The 17,506-nt window shown below is 37.3% G+C and overlaps 1 protein-coding gene across 3 annotated transcripts in view; it reads left to right on the top strand.

Annotated features, from left to right (window-relative positions):
• Positions 1 to 17,506, top strand: part of DMXL2 (Dmx like 2) — a 163,346-nt gene that overhangs the window by 60,654 nt on the left and 85,186 nt on the right. For all 3 annotated transcript variants that reach the window (XR_004966358.1, XM_036301475.1, XM_036301466.1), the window contains exons 7-13: positions 2,204 to 2,382; positions 4,641 to 4,824; positions 8,515 to 8,689; positions 14,216 to 14,452; positions 14,921 to 15,192; positions 16,207 to 16,903; positions 17,244 to 17,365. Coding sequence is in view for 2 of the 3 variants with exons in the window: in XM_036301475.1 (XP_036157368.1) it covers positions 2,204 to 2,382; positions 4,641 to 4,824; positions 8,515 to 8,689; positions 14,216 to 14,452; positions 14,921 to 15,192; positions 16,207 to 16,903; positions 17,244 to 17,365 (1,866 nt within the window). In the remaining variant the exon portion in view is untranslated. The remainder of the gene's footprint in view (positions 1 to 2,203; positions 2,383 to 4,640; positions 4,825 to 8,514; positions 8,690 to 14,215; positions 14,453 to 14,920; positions 15,193 to 16,206; positions 16,904 to 17,243; positions 17,366 to 17,506) is intronic.

Genomic DNA, 17,506 nt, shown 5'->3' with positions numbered 1-17,506 from the left:
TTCCTCTTCTTAAAGGATACCTTTCAGCATTTCATATAATACTGGTTTGGTGGTGATGAACTCCTTTAGCTTTTCCTTATCTGTGAAGCTCTTTATCTGACCTTCAGTTCTGAATGATAGCTTTGCTGGATAAAGTAATCTTGGTTGTAGGTTCTTGGTATTCATCACTTTGAATATTTCTTGCCACTCCCTTCTGGCCTGCAAAGTTTCTGTTGAGAAATCAGCTGACAGTCGTATGGGTATTCCCTTGTAGGTAACTGAGTTTCTTTCTCTTGCTGCTTTTTTTTAAAAAAGCTTTGAATTTGTTGATTTCTTTATATTTTAAAATTTTATTTCATTAGTTTCTGTTTTTCCTTACATGTGCTTACTGTGGGTTCACTTTGCTCTTTTACTTGTTGCTTCCAGTAGAAGCTTAGACCATAGACTTAAGACTGTTCTTTTTTGACACATTTCCTTCTAAGCACTAATGTAGCTGCAAGCCCCACATTTTGATATTTTGCTTTAAGTTTCTTTTAGTTCAACATATTTTAAAACTTCTCTTGTAATATAGAAGTGTTTTCTTTAGTTTTAAATATTTGGGAATTTTCTAGCTATCTTTCTGTTAATGATCTCTACTTGACTTTTGTGTGGTTTTTGAGTTTTAGGCAGTAACAGATGAAAGTGGGGAGGCTGGTGGGAATGGGAAAGGGTAAAATAGTACCTACTTGTGTAGGTCCTCTCTCTATCCTTTATGACTCCTGAGGGGCTCTGAGCTACCTCTACGGCTTTCATGGTACATAGTCTGAAACCATTGCCATAGATCAGTGATGGCAAACCTCTGACACGTGTGTCAGAGGTGACACGCGAACTTATTTTTTTGGTTGATTTTTCTTTGTTAAATGGCATTTAAATATAGAAAATAAATATCAAAAATATAAGTCTTTGTTTTACTATGGTTGCAAATATCAAAAAATTTCTATATGTGACACGGCACCAGAGTTTAAATTAGGGTATTTCAAAATGCTGACACGCCCAGCTCAAAAGGTTCGCCATCACTGCCATAGATTGTGCAGTAAATTTGGTTAGATGAAAATCATGCTAAGGTGAAGAAGATATTTGGAGGAAAGCATTTAGTACAGTCATTGTTAAGTGGTTGTCTCGGAGTAAGCACTAAAAGAGATTCACTGTATAATTCAAATATCCAAATGAAACATTATTGGAAACATAAATTATGCATTATAAATTGAGAATGAGTACCAAGAAGGAAAAAAAAACAGGGGTTTATCTAGTCCAGGTAAAAATATTTGGACTTCTACACACTTTTCAGGAATACATAATCTCATTGTTTCTTAGAGATTGATATTTTTGCATAAATGATAAAATTTTATTATTTTCCTTAATGAACTTTTTACATTAAGGATAAAGCACTATAAAGTAGATAGTATGTTAAATAAGCTATAATTATATAGGCCTATCACAAAATGGTTAGAACTAAGTAAAATGATAAAGTCAGTGCCTGTTGTTATACCTGCAAATATCTTATGTAGGCATGGAGGTGATTCCTGACAACTGCCTAAATGCTTTCTTGTCATTTGGAGTAAAGATCAAAAAACTGTGGCCCATGCACCAAGCATGGTTTTATATTTTTAAAGGTTGTAAGAAAAAAATCAAGAAGAATTTGTGTCAGAGGCTGTATGGTCCACAAAGGCTAACTTACTCTCTGGCCCTTTACAGGAAAAGTTTGCTGATTCGTGACTTAGAGTAGGAAACAATTCACATTTAAAAAGGGTTTGTTTCACCCTTACAGATCTCTTGAAAAAGGAAAGGATGATGACAGCGGCTGATAACACCGCATCTTTCTTATTCTTTATCTTATTCAAGGGGCTGGCATCTGGTTTCAGAATCTTCCTCTAAAGTTACCCATGTATATTTAAATGGTGGAACTTGGCACCAGCCTCTATTTGAAAAACTACCATTATGCAGAGAAGATTGATAATGATGAGTAAATGGTCCTTTTATTTTTCAAGAATAGTATTCTTTAGAATAATATCGTTTTAGATTTGGTTTTGTACTATATACATATAGTACACATTAATTTTGTAATATGTATCACATATTAGTGTTTTATATATATATAGTTTAATTTTAAAGCTTCTTCAAACCACTTAAGTATTGAATTATGTATGTGTCAATTAATTTTATGCTGACCTATATATTTTTGCAGGATGATTGTCTTTTGAAAGTATGGTATCCTATGACTGGATGGAAGTCTTCAATTATACCTCAGGATCATCACGAAGTGAAAAGGAGACAGGCATCTACCCAATTTTCCTTTGTTTATTTGGCACATCCTCGAACTGTGACAGGTTTTTCATGGCGTAAAACTAGCAAGTATATGCCCAGGTTAGATAAATGTGTCAGATAACTTCCATTTGTATCCTTACATGTTTATAAAAATAAGAAAACAATGTTCTTTTTACAACATTGACATGGTGGCAATTAAGAGCATAGGCTCTGGTGTCAACTGCCTGAATTCAGATCCTGCTGCTATTGTTACTAGCTTCATGAACTTTTGACTAACATTTTTTTCTTTAATTTTTAAAAAATTGATATTTAGAGAGAGGAAGGGAGGGAGGGAGGGAGAGAGAGAAAGAGAGAGAGAGAGAGAGAGAGAGAGAGAGAGAGAGAGAGAGAAAGAAACATCAATGTGAGAGAGAAACATCGATCGTTGACCTCCTGCACGTGCTCTCTGACTAGGGATTGAAACCACAACCTGGGTATGTGCCCTGATCAGGAATTGAGCCCCGCCATCTTTTTTAAAAATATATTTTTATTGACCTAGCTGGTTTGGCTCAGTGGATAGAGCGTCGGCCTGCGGACTGATGGGTCTCAGGTTTGGTTCCAGTCAAGGGCACATGCCCGGGTTGAGAGCTCGATCCCCTGTGGGGGGCAAGCAGGAGGCAGCGAATCAATGATTCTCTCTCATCATTGCTGTTTCTATCTCTCTCTCCCGCTCCCTTTCTCTCTCAAGTCAATAAAATATATTAAAATATTTATTTATTGACTGCCACCATTTGGTGTACGGGACAATGCTCCAACCATCTGAGCCACACTGGTCAGGGCTACTGGATTTTTGAAGTTCTCTATGCCTCAGTTTTTCTCTCTGTAGAATAAGGGTAGTAATAGTACCTACCTCAGGAGTTATTGTGAGACTACAATGTGTTAGTGTATGTGAATGCTTAGTATAGGCCTTTGTGCATAGTATGTACTCAGACAGTGTTAGCTGGTATTGTTAGCAGCAGTAGTTGAGCATTCTAAGAAGGAAATGTTTGCAAGTAACAGGAAAGCACGCATTGAGGGGAAATAAGACATAAATAAACTGCCAGTAATACACATGGTGGGGAAGCATATCATATACAGTGAATCAAGTGGCCAGGTATTTCTTAGGGCTATCAGCAAGACCTTAAAGGATTTATTATTATAAGTTTTCCCTCATTGTTACAGCATGTTTTGAAAGTATTTAGAAGTTAAATAAACTACGAAACAGCTCATGCAAATGATTCCTGTATAATATACACAGTTCTATAAAAGCTTGCTTAGAAATCTGTATTTATTCTTGAAGGAGGGTTATTTCATCTGCTAAATATATCTGAGGTCTGTTTACAACTGATGGGAAATACAGCACACATTGTAGAGATGCTCAGTAAATGATAACATGGGGAATTTATACATTTTTGGAATCTGAATGAAAGGTTTATTCTTCTTAATTATTTGCATCTATTGAAAACATTTGAAAAACACTCTCCCTTTGAGATTCTATGTAAGCATTTTTTTAAAAGGGAGAATTTTTTTCGTTCTTTCATGACAAGGTATTAAGTCACTTAAGCTGCTTGATGCTGTGACATTTTTGCTTATAATGGAAATTGATTTATAGTTTGAAATGATATGCCCTTTACAGTTTTATTGTGAAGATGCTTGTTTACCTATTTATAATTATTTAGATTTTAAGAAGGATGATGCAAAATGATGTAGCTGCTGCCCTGTCACATAGTTTAATTACTTTTAGTGATCTTTTATTATGGTCATTCTGTAATTTGTAATGATTAGGTTTTCTTTTGCTATTTGTTTTGTTTTGTTTGGAAGATATTAATGTTTCTCTCTAGAGCCTAGTTTTTAAAGCAGCACATGTGTAATCTGGCATTAACTTCTGTTTCCTTTGTCAAGACCATTTTTATGATGATCACAGCAATACAGTGTATGATTTCAAGTTAATTGACCACTTTTTTTCCCATACAGTGTGATTTTTAAAGCAATTGGAAGAATACTGTATTGTCACTTAGCTTAGCTGTTTGAGGCGTGATTTTAATGAATTAAGGAGAATGTCAGGGAAAGATAGCTTGTTCCTATTTTATGGTAATTGATTGCAGTCCTATATCCAACTTCCCACCCTGTAGGTATGAGCAGGTGATAAATGGGGTTTGATGAAAGTGTGAAATAGTGGAAATCCATTCTATTATTGGAAAAATAACTACCCATAAGTCATACTGTTAGTTTGACACTAAAGTCATCTTTATATGTGAAGAGCCAAGTATTAATAGCCTTTAATTAATTGATGGTGTTGATATTTCGAGTTACCTTTGTTTATTTCTCATTGTCATTAGAGGTTCTGTCTGTAATGTGTTGTTAACTTCATGCCTTGATGGTGTCTGCCGGCTCTGGGCAGAAACCTTGTTACCAGAAGACTGTCTCTTGGGTGAGCAGATTTGTGAGACCACCACTTCCAGCATTGCCGGCAACCTTACTCATGCTGGGAAACACAAAGACAGAATACAACACGCTCTAGAGGTATTATATTGTTTAAGATGGTAAATGAATTTTAAAGATATGTGTGCCTATAAACTGAGATCAGATAATGCATATGGTATATATAACGACAAAATTAATAGCAGAGAAATATCACTTATTTTATGCTTGTTAAATTACTCTTTATACCACTTAGAAACCAACTACAGATAGTAATGATCAGACATATAATCTAGGTAAATAACATAATTTTAATTCTTTCATTTTTAGTGTCAAATGTGAAAATCTACTGGAGTAAGCAGCTTTGATTAGTAAAACAACTAAATGTAGCTTTACTTTTTCTTGAAATTAGTCATAATTAAAAATATTTTGCTTGTTTCATGAGGGTTAAATTTTACTTTTATTGTTTTAATTTTAAAAATGACTTGATTCTTAAGAATAAAGTGAAGATATTAGATGTAAGTGAAGTTATATCATTGCTTTACAATTTCCATGGTTTAGTATTTTGAAAGTGGAAAGTTTAATATTTTTCCAATACTTAAATGTAATACATATGAAATAGATGTGCTTTCTAAGAAATTAAATTATTTATAATATAGCATAAACTGTTGTATCTATTGTGATTAGAGAATAAAATGAGAAAAATGCATTATTAGAAATTACCCGAAATTTATTTTAGTAAACTTAATTATTGATTTTCTTAATTTTTCATGTGACTGTTTTTATTACATAAAGAATATGTGCTTATTCTATAATTAGGTTAGGAGAAGGAAAAGTATGCATTTTGTAATGCCACTCTTCCAGTTATGTGTATATGTGTACTTTTCTTTATTTACAGTATTGAGACCTATTTTAAAATAGTTTTATAACTTGCTTTTTAAATTAAATGTGTTACCTCTCTACATTGCTGATTATATATAAACTAGAGGCCTGATGCATGAAATTCGTGCAAGAGTAGTCCTCCGCAGCTGCGGTGGCTGCCTGGATCCCTCCCTTGCAGCCACGGCGGCTACCTGGATCCCTCGATCCCGTGGCTGCAGCCCCAGCTTCGTCCAGAAGGTCATTTGGAAGAATGTCCGGTCTAATTAGCATGTTATGCTTTTATTATTATAGATTGTACATTTCTATTCACCCTCTAGTGGTTGCACAGACAAAATGGCTTGCTGTTTCAGCAAGCTAAACTATTACTTGGGTTTGGCTAAGGATGTTGTAGGTAAAAGTTTTATATAAAGTAGGCCTGCTCTGAAATGAGCTGTGATCGGGTGCTATTTATACATTTTTTCCTCAACATTTAAAGCATAAGTGGAATTAAAAGCAAAAGTCAGAACAGTTAAAGTTACATTTGCTTTGATATTGATTTTCATTTAGTGGGAAAAGTGCTTAATTTATTTACTACGTAGTTACAGTAATTTATACTTATGTAACATATTTTATCTTTTAATTATATATGAGCTTTTAGAGACTAAGAGATTTTAGACTTCTTTGTACTTAATATATTGTTTTATAAGTGTTCGTTAAATTGAATTACTAACCTCTATCTATCTATCTATCTATCTATCTATCTATCTATCTATCTAAAAAGCTAGCAACTGGAACGCCATAACGACCAGATTGACCGGTTGCTATGATGCCCACTGCGGCCAGCCTCCCACTGCCCCTCCCCCAAGCTGGCCTTGTCCCTGATCAGCCTCTCCCACCCTGATCGGCCTCTCCCACCCCGATCGACGGCAGGGTGGCTGGCCCCACCAATTTCCCCCCCCCGACCCCAATAGGGGGCAGAGCTGGCCAGCCAACCTCCTTCAGCCCCTCCCCACCACCTGGCCCTATCCCAGATCAGGCCCCCGCCCCACCCCGATCAGGGTCAGGACAAGCAGGCCAAGTGCCTGCGGCCCCTCCTGCTGGCTGGTCCCACCCCCAATGGGCCCACACCAGCCCATTGAGCCAGAAGCCCCTCCCCCCAGCCAGCTCTGCCCCCATCGGCCCCCCACTCCAATCAGGGGCAGGGCTGGCTGGCCAATTACCTACGGCCCCTCCCCCATGCCACTGGCCCTTGATAGGCCCCCACACCCCATTCGGGGGCAGGGCTGGCCAGCCCATAGCCCCTCCCCATGGCTGGCCCCACCCCTAATCGGCCCCCCCCAATCGGGGGCGGGGCCCACTGGCCAATTGCCCGGGGCCCCTTCCCCCAGTTGGCCTGGCCCTTATTTGCCCTGATCAGGACAGGCCAGCCAGCCAACTGCACACCATCTCCTCCTCGCCCCAAAAGACCCGGCCCTGATCCACCCCCATTGGGGCCAAGCTGGCCGGACCCCACTACGCCTCTAGTATAAAATAAAAGCAAAAATATAAGTAGGCATGTATAATCTGTGGTTTGGCAAATTTTGCTACACTTTAATAATGTTAAAATTGCTTTAAATAGTAAAAGCCTAATTATCTGACTTACAAGTTATTTTGCTTTCTGAAATCCTTTCCTATGAAACTCCTAACTGCATTCCTAGGATAAAATAAGCAGCCAGTATTACACCAGCTGTGCCAGTCTAATTAAAACTAATGATAAATGTCAAAGATGGAGTGAAAATAATTTGATAAGCAGTGTGGAGCAGGAAGTCTCTAATACCCACCTTCACCCTATTGTCAAAGAAATAAGCAACTCCTTAGGAGGGAGACCAGAGGTGGAGGACACACATTAGAACTGATACTGTTTTCCATATGAAAAGAGAGAAGGGCTGTGGAAATTAAAAGAAAGAACAAGATGTGTTACTTTAATGGAGAAAGACTTGAGATGATGCTTCATTTTATTTGAATGTGAGGAACAATGGAAAAGAAGGGGAAATTATTATACAGCATGACAATATGACAAAATAAGGAAGTACTGTGAGGGTGAGTTATGGTATGGAGAAAAAATCATGCAGAGAATGAATGATAGGGACCCATGTCAAAATAGTTCGTATGATCCCGTATGTTAGTAGAGAATTTTTTCATATAGACATATCTCAATTTAAACAGATCTCATTGGTCACTATCATGAGGTCTTTCCTGGCTAGCTTCCCCTTGTTATTCTGTATTTTTGTACCCTCTTCTTTATAATAGAGATCATAAAGTAGACTGTTTGACTGACTGTTTAGTTCTAAGTGAGACTTTTGGGGAGAAATATTCTTCCTGGTAGGAAGACTTGGAAAAAAAAATTTGTTAAATATATTTTTATTGATTTCAGAGAGGAAGGGAGAGGGAGAGATAGAATCATCAATGATGAGAGAGAATCATTGATCAGCTGCCTCCTACCCGCCCCCTACTGGAGATTGAGCACACAACTCATCATGTGCCCTTGACTGGAATCGAACCTGGGACCCTTCATTCTGCAGGCTGATGCTCTATCCATTGAGCCAAACCAGTTAGGGCAAGACTTGGAAAACTTTTTTCCTTTTATGAATAGTAAATTTCATGTCAATACTGGGATATCCTGAAAAAACTAGACTCTCTACTCCAAATCTTAATAGGGGTTTTTATAGATAATATTAAGTATTTTTGAGCAGCTACTTCTGCCTTGAACTATAAAATATGCAAGAACTATGGAGTCTACATTTTGAATTGTTCTACTGTAGTGAAGAGAGTTTCCTTTAAAATATCAGGTTTTACAGAGAAGAAAATCATAAAGTCCTTAATAAAAAGTACTTAGATCGGCACTTACTAGACTTCTGAAAGTTGAATTTAACAATTATTTTTCTATTTTAGACAATACACCATTTGAAAAATTTAAGAAAAGGACAAAGGAGGTCTTCTGTTCTTGTAACTCACACTGAATTAATGCCTGATCAGATGACAACACATGAAGTACAAAGACACATTTCCCATCATGCAAATGCACTGTGCCATTTTCACATTGCAGCGAGCATCAATCCTGCCACAGGTAAAGGATAGTAAAAGTTTTCTTTCTTATAAATATACTGAAATAAGGTAAATAAATAAAAAAGTGAGACTACTTTTATAACCTGTTCTTTATGTTAATATTCCATTTTGTCTTAAATATTGATTATGTGATTCTCAGGGAATAACTTCAGGTAAGTATTTTGAGCACCTTTTTCTGTCTAGAATATAGCAAGGGTTCTCAGTAAAGTGAACTTTATTTGCACTTGGGAGCGCAAGTGGTGGCGGCCTGGTTAATTACTGTGATTTATCCCCTTTTTATGTTTTCACTGTTATTCTTTCTACTCAACTCTTCTTTATAACGATCTAAATATATTTTTGCATACTTTTCCTTGTGTCTCAGCATGTCTTGTTTTCTACTTCCATAGACTTTCTTGTCTTACAAGAAAGATATGTCTAGGGAAAGATATTTTTTCCTTTAACCTTGATATTTTCTTTTTGCTTTTTTGTCCCATGTGGTTGAGAAGTATTTTGACACAGGTCCAGTGTTGGCAAAAGCGTATTTGAAAGCTTTTCTTTAAGGGCATTGTTTCCTTTCTGCCTGAAAAACATATGAGAAGGCCTATAAATTTCATTACATTGCAGGTAGAACTATAGTTATATAAAGTTGTAGTCATTAAAAAAATATTTTTATTAATTTCACAGAGGAAGGGAGAGGGAGAGATAGAAACATCAATGATGAGAATCATTGATCGGTTGCCTCCTGCATGCCCCACACTGGGGATGGAGCCTGCAACCTACGTGCCCTGACTGGGAATTGAACCATGACCTCCTGGTTAATGGGCTGATGCTTAACCATTGAGCCACGCCAGCCAGGCTAAATTTTTAACCTTTTGAAAAGAACCTTGCATTACTGTCATGAAGACGTAACTTTAAGCAAAATGCAATTAGTGATAGTATGCAGTAAACTCAACGCATATTAGAAAGCTTGGCTTTTTAAGTGTACACACTATTCTAATGAAATGGAATAGGATAGAAGGATTGTTCCCTGTGATAGATGATTTTCATATCACTTGAGTCTAAGGACTGCATATGTTCATCATTTTGGAAAAAATATCTAACATTCATCATTTTGAAAAAAATATCTAACATTATGCATTTGTAGTTAGTGTATGTAAATACAACATAACATCTAGGGTGACCAAGTTGATTGCTAAATGCAAATAACTTTGTACTATAGGACTCTTCTCCACCTTTTTTTTTTCAGGAAAATTTTTGAACCCATAGTAAAGCCGAAAGCATAGTACAACAAATATCCATATACCCTTTACCCAAACTCATCAGTTACCATCTTATATGTATGCCTTTATTCTCCCTCTTCTGCCCATATATGTCTTTGCTCCCTCCTCCCACATTTTTGGCTGAGCCACTTGAAAGTAAAGTTGTCACTGACATTATCCTTCATTCCTAAATATTTTACAACATTACATAAATATTTCAAAATACGTCTTCTGAAAAAAGAGGAGTTTCTTCCCTAACCATAGTACGGTTATCACATGCAAGGAACATGGATAAAATAATATCATCAAATATATAGCTTATATTAAAGTCGATTCTTTTTTTAAAAATGTTTTTGGTTTTATTTCTTAAAGTCAGTTCTTTTTTTTTATGCATTTGATTGTTACTTATTTTTAAGCTCCTCTAAACTAGAATAGTCCCTCTGTCTCAGTTGTCAAAAATAGTCTCTCAGTCCCAAAAAAGTTATCTCTCAGTTACTTTTAGAATGTCTTGCAGTTGTTTGAGTATTTGTTCATGATAAGAGTTAGGTTAAACATTTTTAGCAAGAATACTACATAGGTACATATGGGATGTACTGGCTTATAAGATTAATTTACAAGTCTTCTTTTACATGATTTGTTTTATTTTACTCAGAAAAACAGGACTGCCATCCAGGAATTGGCAAGAAAGAACAACATGGAGCTTATTTAACAAAGATATTTATTAATAGAACACTACTAGAATATTCTGTGCTCTTATCTTTAGGTTTTCTCTTTTTTTAAATAGAGGACAATGGTTTTTTTTTCTTTCTGTTGAATAGATTATTTATAATGTACATTGGAATTAAAGAGATTAATTTTTTGAGTTATACTATTTTATATGAATAATTTATATCATGAATTTCGGTTACCTCAAATGGAGAAAACCTGATATACTTAGGATTTTGCTTGCCTTCCTGTGTTCTTCCTTGTCATTATTTCCCCCCAAATTTTTAGGAAAGTTTCAAATATTCAGAAAAGTTGGAAGAGTAGTACAGTGAACACTCAGTTCTTCCATTTTGATTCAATAATTGCTACCATTTTGCAACAGTTGCTTTATTCTGTCTGTATACACACACATATGTTTATGTTTGTGTGAGCAATGGGTGTGGACTCATGTATGTGGGCACGTGTATGTAAAATTTTTTTCTTTAAAAAAAAAATCTTTATTGTTGAAAGTATTACATAGTCCCCCTTTTTCCTGCATTGACCTCTCTAGTCTGCCCCTGCCCCCTGTGTAAATTTTTTTCTGAATCTTTTCAACATAAGTGACACATATCATGGTACATCACCAATATATACTTTAGCAAGTGTCTTCTAAGACTAAGGAAATTCTTTCACATAATCACAATATCATTATTATACTTAAGAAAATGAGAAGTAGGGAGGCAACTAAGATGGCGGCATAGGTAAACACCGGGAAATTGTCGCCTCACACAACAATTGAAAATTACCGCAAAGGACTGAGCAAACATCATCCAGAACAACAGGAAGGCTGGCTGAGTGTAAATTCTACAACTAGAAGGAAAGAAAAGCACGCTGAGAGCCAGAGGCGCTGCGGAGGTGAAGTGCAGAGGTACTGCGGCTCGCGCGCGCGAGGAAAGGGGGTGGCGCCTGAGGACGCAGCTGTCTTTTTGAATCACAAGGTCCCAGCTGCTCTGAACTCCGGTTCCGGGAAGTCTCTGGGGACCCAGGACTCATACGGGGAGAGGCTGGTCTGTCCGGCAGTGGGCGAACTTGAGGGCGGCTTTCCCTCAGAGGTGCTTGCAGCCGTTACCGGGACACTGAGACGCGCGACTCTGGGCAGAGAATCGGCCATAGCTGCTTTCTCCGCCCTTTGACTCCCTGAGACCCCGCCCCACCCAGGCTGCGGCAGAGGCTTTTGCATGTGAATGTACCTAACTGCAGCCGAACCAGGCAGACCCGGAACTTCCAAGAGAAGGCCCAAGGCCCCGCAGCGGCTTGCATTGCTTCACAGCTGAGCCTCTTCGTGGCTCCTGCTGTGTGGCCTCAGGCAGAGGCTGAATTAGCACCTCCTTAGATCCAGGAGCCACTGTACCCAGTGGTCAGAGGGGGGCCATCCAGACTGCAACTCCTCAGATCCATAAGGGACACACTCAGGGAGCAGACTCAGTGAGCACCAAAGCCCCACTGAAGCAAGTCTTGCCCCAGAAGGGTGTCTTCAGCACAGAAGTTCTCCCACTTTAGACACAGCTGATTCTCACAGCCAATTGGCCTGGAGGTCAATTCCTCCCAGTGATTCTACAACAACCAAGGCACCAAGAGTGCACCAAGAGTGTCCACCCCAGGTAACTGGGGAGGCTGAGCTACTGGGCCCTACAGGACACCTGGCACACAGGGCCACTCTATCAACACAGGGAAGCTGCCAAAATGCGGAGACAAAGAAACAGGTCACAAATGGCAGAAATGGAGGAAAGCAAACGACTGGATATAGAGTTCAAGGCCACGTTTATAAGGTTTTTCAAGAATTTTATGGAAACCGCCGATAAATTTAATGAATCCCTCAATAAGTATAGTGAGACCATGGAGGACATGAAAAAGGACCAACTAGAAATTAAGCATACACTGACTGAAATAAAGAATAATTTACAGAGATCCAGCAGCAGACAAGAGGATCCCAAGAATCAAGTCAAAGATTTGAAATACAAAGAAACAAAAAATACCCAACCGAAAAAGAAAAAAGAAAAGAGATTCCAAAAATATGAAGATAGTGTAAGGAACCTCTGGGACAACTTCAAGCGTACCAACATCAGAATTATAGGGGTACCAGAAGGAGAGAGAGGGCAAGATATTGAAAACCTTTTTGAAGAAATAATGACAGAAAACTTCCCCTACCTGGTGAAAGAAATGGACTTACAAGTCCAGGAAGCGCAGAGAACCCCAAACAAAAGGAATCCAAGGAGGACCACACCAAGACACATCATAATTAAAATGCCAAGAGCAAAAGATAAAGAGAGAATCTTAAAAGCAGCAAGAGAAAGACAGTCAGTTACCTACAAGGGAATACCTATACGACTGTCAGCTGATTTCTCAACAGAAACCATGCAGGCCAGAAGAGAGTGGCAAGAAATATTCAAAGTGATGAATAGCAAGAACCTGCAACCAAGATTACTTTATCCAGCAAAGCTATCATTCAGAATAGAAGGTCAGATAAAGAGCTTCACGGATAAGAAAAAGCTAAAGGAGTTCATCACCACCAAACCAGCATTATATGAAATGCTGAAAGGTATTCTTTAAGAAGAGGAAGAAGAAAAAGGAACTCTTACCATTTGCCACAGCATGGATGGAACTGGAGAGCGGATAAATACCACATGATCTCACTCATTTGTGGAATATAATGAACAACATAAGCTGATGAACAAGGACTGATCCAGAGACGGAGAGGCATTGATTGGACTGTCGGGACTTGGAGGGAAGGTAGGGGAGGGTGGGGGTAAGGGGGAAAGATCAACCAAAGGACTTATATGCAAGCATATAGGCCTAATCAATGGACATGGACAACGGGGTGGTGAGGGCATGAGCGGGGTGGGGGGTGGGGGGTGGGGGGTAGAGGGTAACGTGGGGACAAGGACACATATGTAATATCTTAATAAAAAATATATTAAAAAAAAAAGAAAAGAAAATGAGAATTCCATAACCTCTAATATTCAGTTCATATTTAAATTTAAATTACTCCTGCCGGAACCGGTTTGGCTCAGTGGATAGAGCGTCGGCCTGCGGACTGAAAGGTCCCAGGTTCGATTCCGGTCAAGGGCATGTACCTGGGTTGCGGGCACATCTCCAGTAGGAGGTGTGCAGGAGGCAGCTGATCGATGTTTCTCTCTCATCGATGTTTCTAACTCTCTATCTCTCTCCCTTCCTCTCTGTAAAAAATCAATAAAATATATTTAAAAAAAAAAAATTACTCCAGATATTTCAGAAATGTCTTTTATAGTTGCTTTTCTGTTTAGCTTTTTGTTCTTCTGTCCCCAAACCAGGATTCAATAAAGGTTTGTACATTTGGTGTATTTGGTATTTAATTAGTAATTTAATTCCATATAAGTCTATGTCATTAGTTCTTAATATTTTTATTTATCATTAAATTCAGTTAAATTTTTTACAAATCCTGCTAGAGTTATGTTGACTTGTTTAGCACTTTTTTCTGTGTAGGTATGGAATTGATCTTTATCAGCACTTACAATATTTTTAAAACCATTAAAAATTCATTTTGAAATCTTTTTTTGTTTTCACAGATATTCCAAGTGCCTTGGTTGGCACTGTATTTAACATCGATGATGGAAATGGTGGCTTTGTGGTTCATTGGTTAAACAACAAGGAATTTCATTTTACATTATCTACTGAAATATTTATGCAGGAGTTACGAAAACTTTCTGAGAAGCAGGTAGATCATGAAAGCGATGCAGATAGAGAAGACGAGGAGCATTCACAGGAGGAAAGAGAGAGGGGTTTACATATGAAACTAGACCATGGTTAGTATCTTATATTCAGGTTTTTCTTTTTTTCAAAGTAACAACTCTTTGTGGTGCTACTTTTAGTTTGTAATTCTTTCTTTCCGCTCTCCTTCCTTTTGACTTTTCCATTCATTCAACAAATATTTACTGACCATCATATGTTTTGTTATAATATATTGCTTTGAGTATTGTGTTATTTTGGAAGCCATATCACTTTTTGGGGAATAAATTTTGCTAATGGTTATAATGGTAGTCTGAATTAAATTTTGATTTTATCCAAAGTAAGAAGTATAGTAATTTTCCGTTCAGACCAGAAAATAGTTTCCTTCTTTGCTTTTTTTTTTTGACCATAATTTGGAAAAGGAACTTAGAGTTTCTAAAGACGGTATGCTATTTATTTGCAGTCTAGTACATAAATGAATTTTTATAGTATTAGTAGTGTGTACTAAAACTTGTATGTATTGACACAGTTATTTTCTGATTCAGAGTTATCCCTGGACAGAGAATCTGAGGCAGGTACAGGATCATCAGAACATGAAGATGGAGAACGAGAGGGAAGTCCTAGAACCTATTCATGGTCTAGTGCACCAATGCCACTACCTACTGTGCTGCTTGATCGGAAGATTGAAATGCTGCTAACTGAATGGAATAAGAATCCTGACATGCTTTTTACTATACACCCTGTAGATGGTACCTTTCTGGTGTGGCACATAAAGTACTTGGATGAATATAATCCTGGAATATTTAGACAAGTCCAGGTATATTTTATTGACAAAACAATTAATACATTTTATATAACTATAAAAGGAAGCAGATTATATGCAGATTTAACAGGTTTTCAGAATTACTCAAAGATTTTTTAAAAAAATACATTTTTATTGATTTCAGAGAGGAAGGGAGACGGAGAGAGAGAGAAACATCAGTGATGAGAGTGAATCATTGATTGGTTGCCTCCTGCACGCCGCCTACTGAGGATCAAGCCTGCAACCGGGGCATGTGCCCTTGATCAGAATTGAACTTGGGATCCTTTAGTCTGATGCTCTATCCATTGAACCAAACCTGATAGGGCAAAGATTTTGTTTTTGATAAGCAACTGAGAAGAGAATACTTACATTGCAAGCTTGAATAGTTCAAAGTAAAATGAATTGGGCTTGAAATGTGATACTGAGTATTTGAATATAGGTATGTTGATATTTTTTGCAGTATTTTGAATAAAGTAAGAAACTACCCTAAAAATGTGATTCAGGATGAGCCCCCTCCTCTCACCCCCTGAGTATATTAACTAAGTCTAGCTAGCTTTATCTGTTATTTTTTTGAAGTTTAGATGTGGTTGTGGTCATTTATTTGTATAGGCAAGGCACTTGAACCTTTTTTTCCTTCAGTCTTCTCTTACACTATGACAGTGATGGCGAACCTTTTGAGCTGGGCGTGTCAGCATTTTGAAAAACCCTAACTTAACTCTGGTGCCGTGTCACATATAGAAATTTTTTGATATTTGCAACCATGGTAAAACAAAGACTTATATTTTTGGTATTTATTTTCTATATTTAAATGCCATTTAACAAAGAAAAATGAACCAAAAAAATGAGTTCGCGTGTCACCTCTGACACGCGTGTCATAGGTTCGCCATCACTGGATTAGACCATAAAAAGTTGAAATTATAGTTTTTGCTAGGAAGCTTAGATTTGGCATTTTGAAAATAGAAAATTTTTGGAAGACTTTGAGAGGAGGCGCAAGCTACTTACACTTAATCATATACTTGTGTTTTTCAGGTTTCTTTTTCTTCTCGGATTCCTGTTGCATTTCCTTCTGGTGATGCAAGCTCTCTTAGTAAAAATATCATGATGTATGCCTGCATAAATGCTACAAAAGAGTCTCATCCCACTCTGCTATACCAAGACATGATGGCTGTAGGCAGTCCTCACAGATCACAGTCACACTATAGATCACACAGTACAAATATGAACATTCTAGCGCCCACAGTAATGATGGTCTCTAAACATATAGATGGTTCTTTAAATCAGTGGGCAGTCACTTTTGCTGATAAGTCTGCCTTTACCACTGTTCTAACTGTATCTCACAAATTTAGATATTGTGGTCATCGATTTCACCTCAATGACCTGGCATGTCATTCAGTGTTACCATTGTTATTGACATCATCTCATCATAATGCTTTGTTGACTCCTGAATCAGATTGTCAATGGGACTCAGTCAATAAATTGAGTAGGATAATGGATCCTGTAAAACATATAAAAGGTTCTTCGAAACAACCTCTTAGAAATGCAGCAACTCGTACATTTCATGACCCAAATGCAATCTACAGTGAACTGATTCTATGGCGTGTAGACCCAATAGGACCTTTGTCATACACTGGAGGAGTATCAGAATTGGCTCGAATTAACTCTTTACATACTTCAGCCTTCTCTAATGTAGCTTGGCTTCCAACTCTGATTCCCAGCTATTGTCTTGGTAAGTTCATTTTAATTGTGAACTTAATAAAAGCATTAAACTGTTATTTGTTATCCACCAAATGGTTTATACTTGTCATTATTAGGGGGATTTTAAATAAGTATTCAGAATGTAGGGATCAGACTTATGTTTAGAATTTCTAGACATTTGTTTTTAATCTTTTCCCTCTCATAATCTAGTTTCTCTTGAAATTTTTTGCCAGTAATTTTTTATCCATTTATTATATGTGCTTAATTACGATCTTGACCATGATTATGCCTAAAAAGAAAAGTATGAATATTGTTTCTCATACTTTAGCTAATAATAATCTACATTATAATGCCAGTGTTTACTTTTTCAGGCACATACTGCAATTCTGCAAGTGCTTGCTTTGTTGCTTCTGATGGCAAAAATCTCAGACTCTATCAAGCTGTGGTAGATGCAAGGAAATTACTAGATGAACTGTCAGATCCAGAATCTTCAGTAAGTATTTACTAAACTTTATTAATACAGCTAAGCTGATAATCATTTTTTTACGTTGTCTAGGATCTTTATTTGTTGGTGGTTACGAAATGACCATATGTTCTGGGCTCTGTATGACAAATTCATTTTTTTAAATTTATG

The sequence above is a fragment of the Myotis myotis genome, unplaced genomic scaffold (assembly GCF_014108235.1).
Source record: "Myotis myotis isolate mMyoMyo1 unplaced genomic scaffold, mMyoMyo1.p scaffold_m19_p_1, whole genome shotgun sequence".
Taxonomy (NCBI): domain Eukaryota; kingdom Metazoa; phylum Chordata; class Mammalia; order Chiroptera; family Vespertilionidae; genus Myotis; species Myotis myotis.
This window is presented reverse-complemented; position numbering and strand designations above follow the sequence as displayed.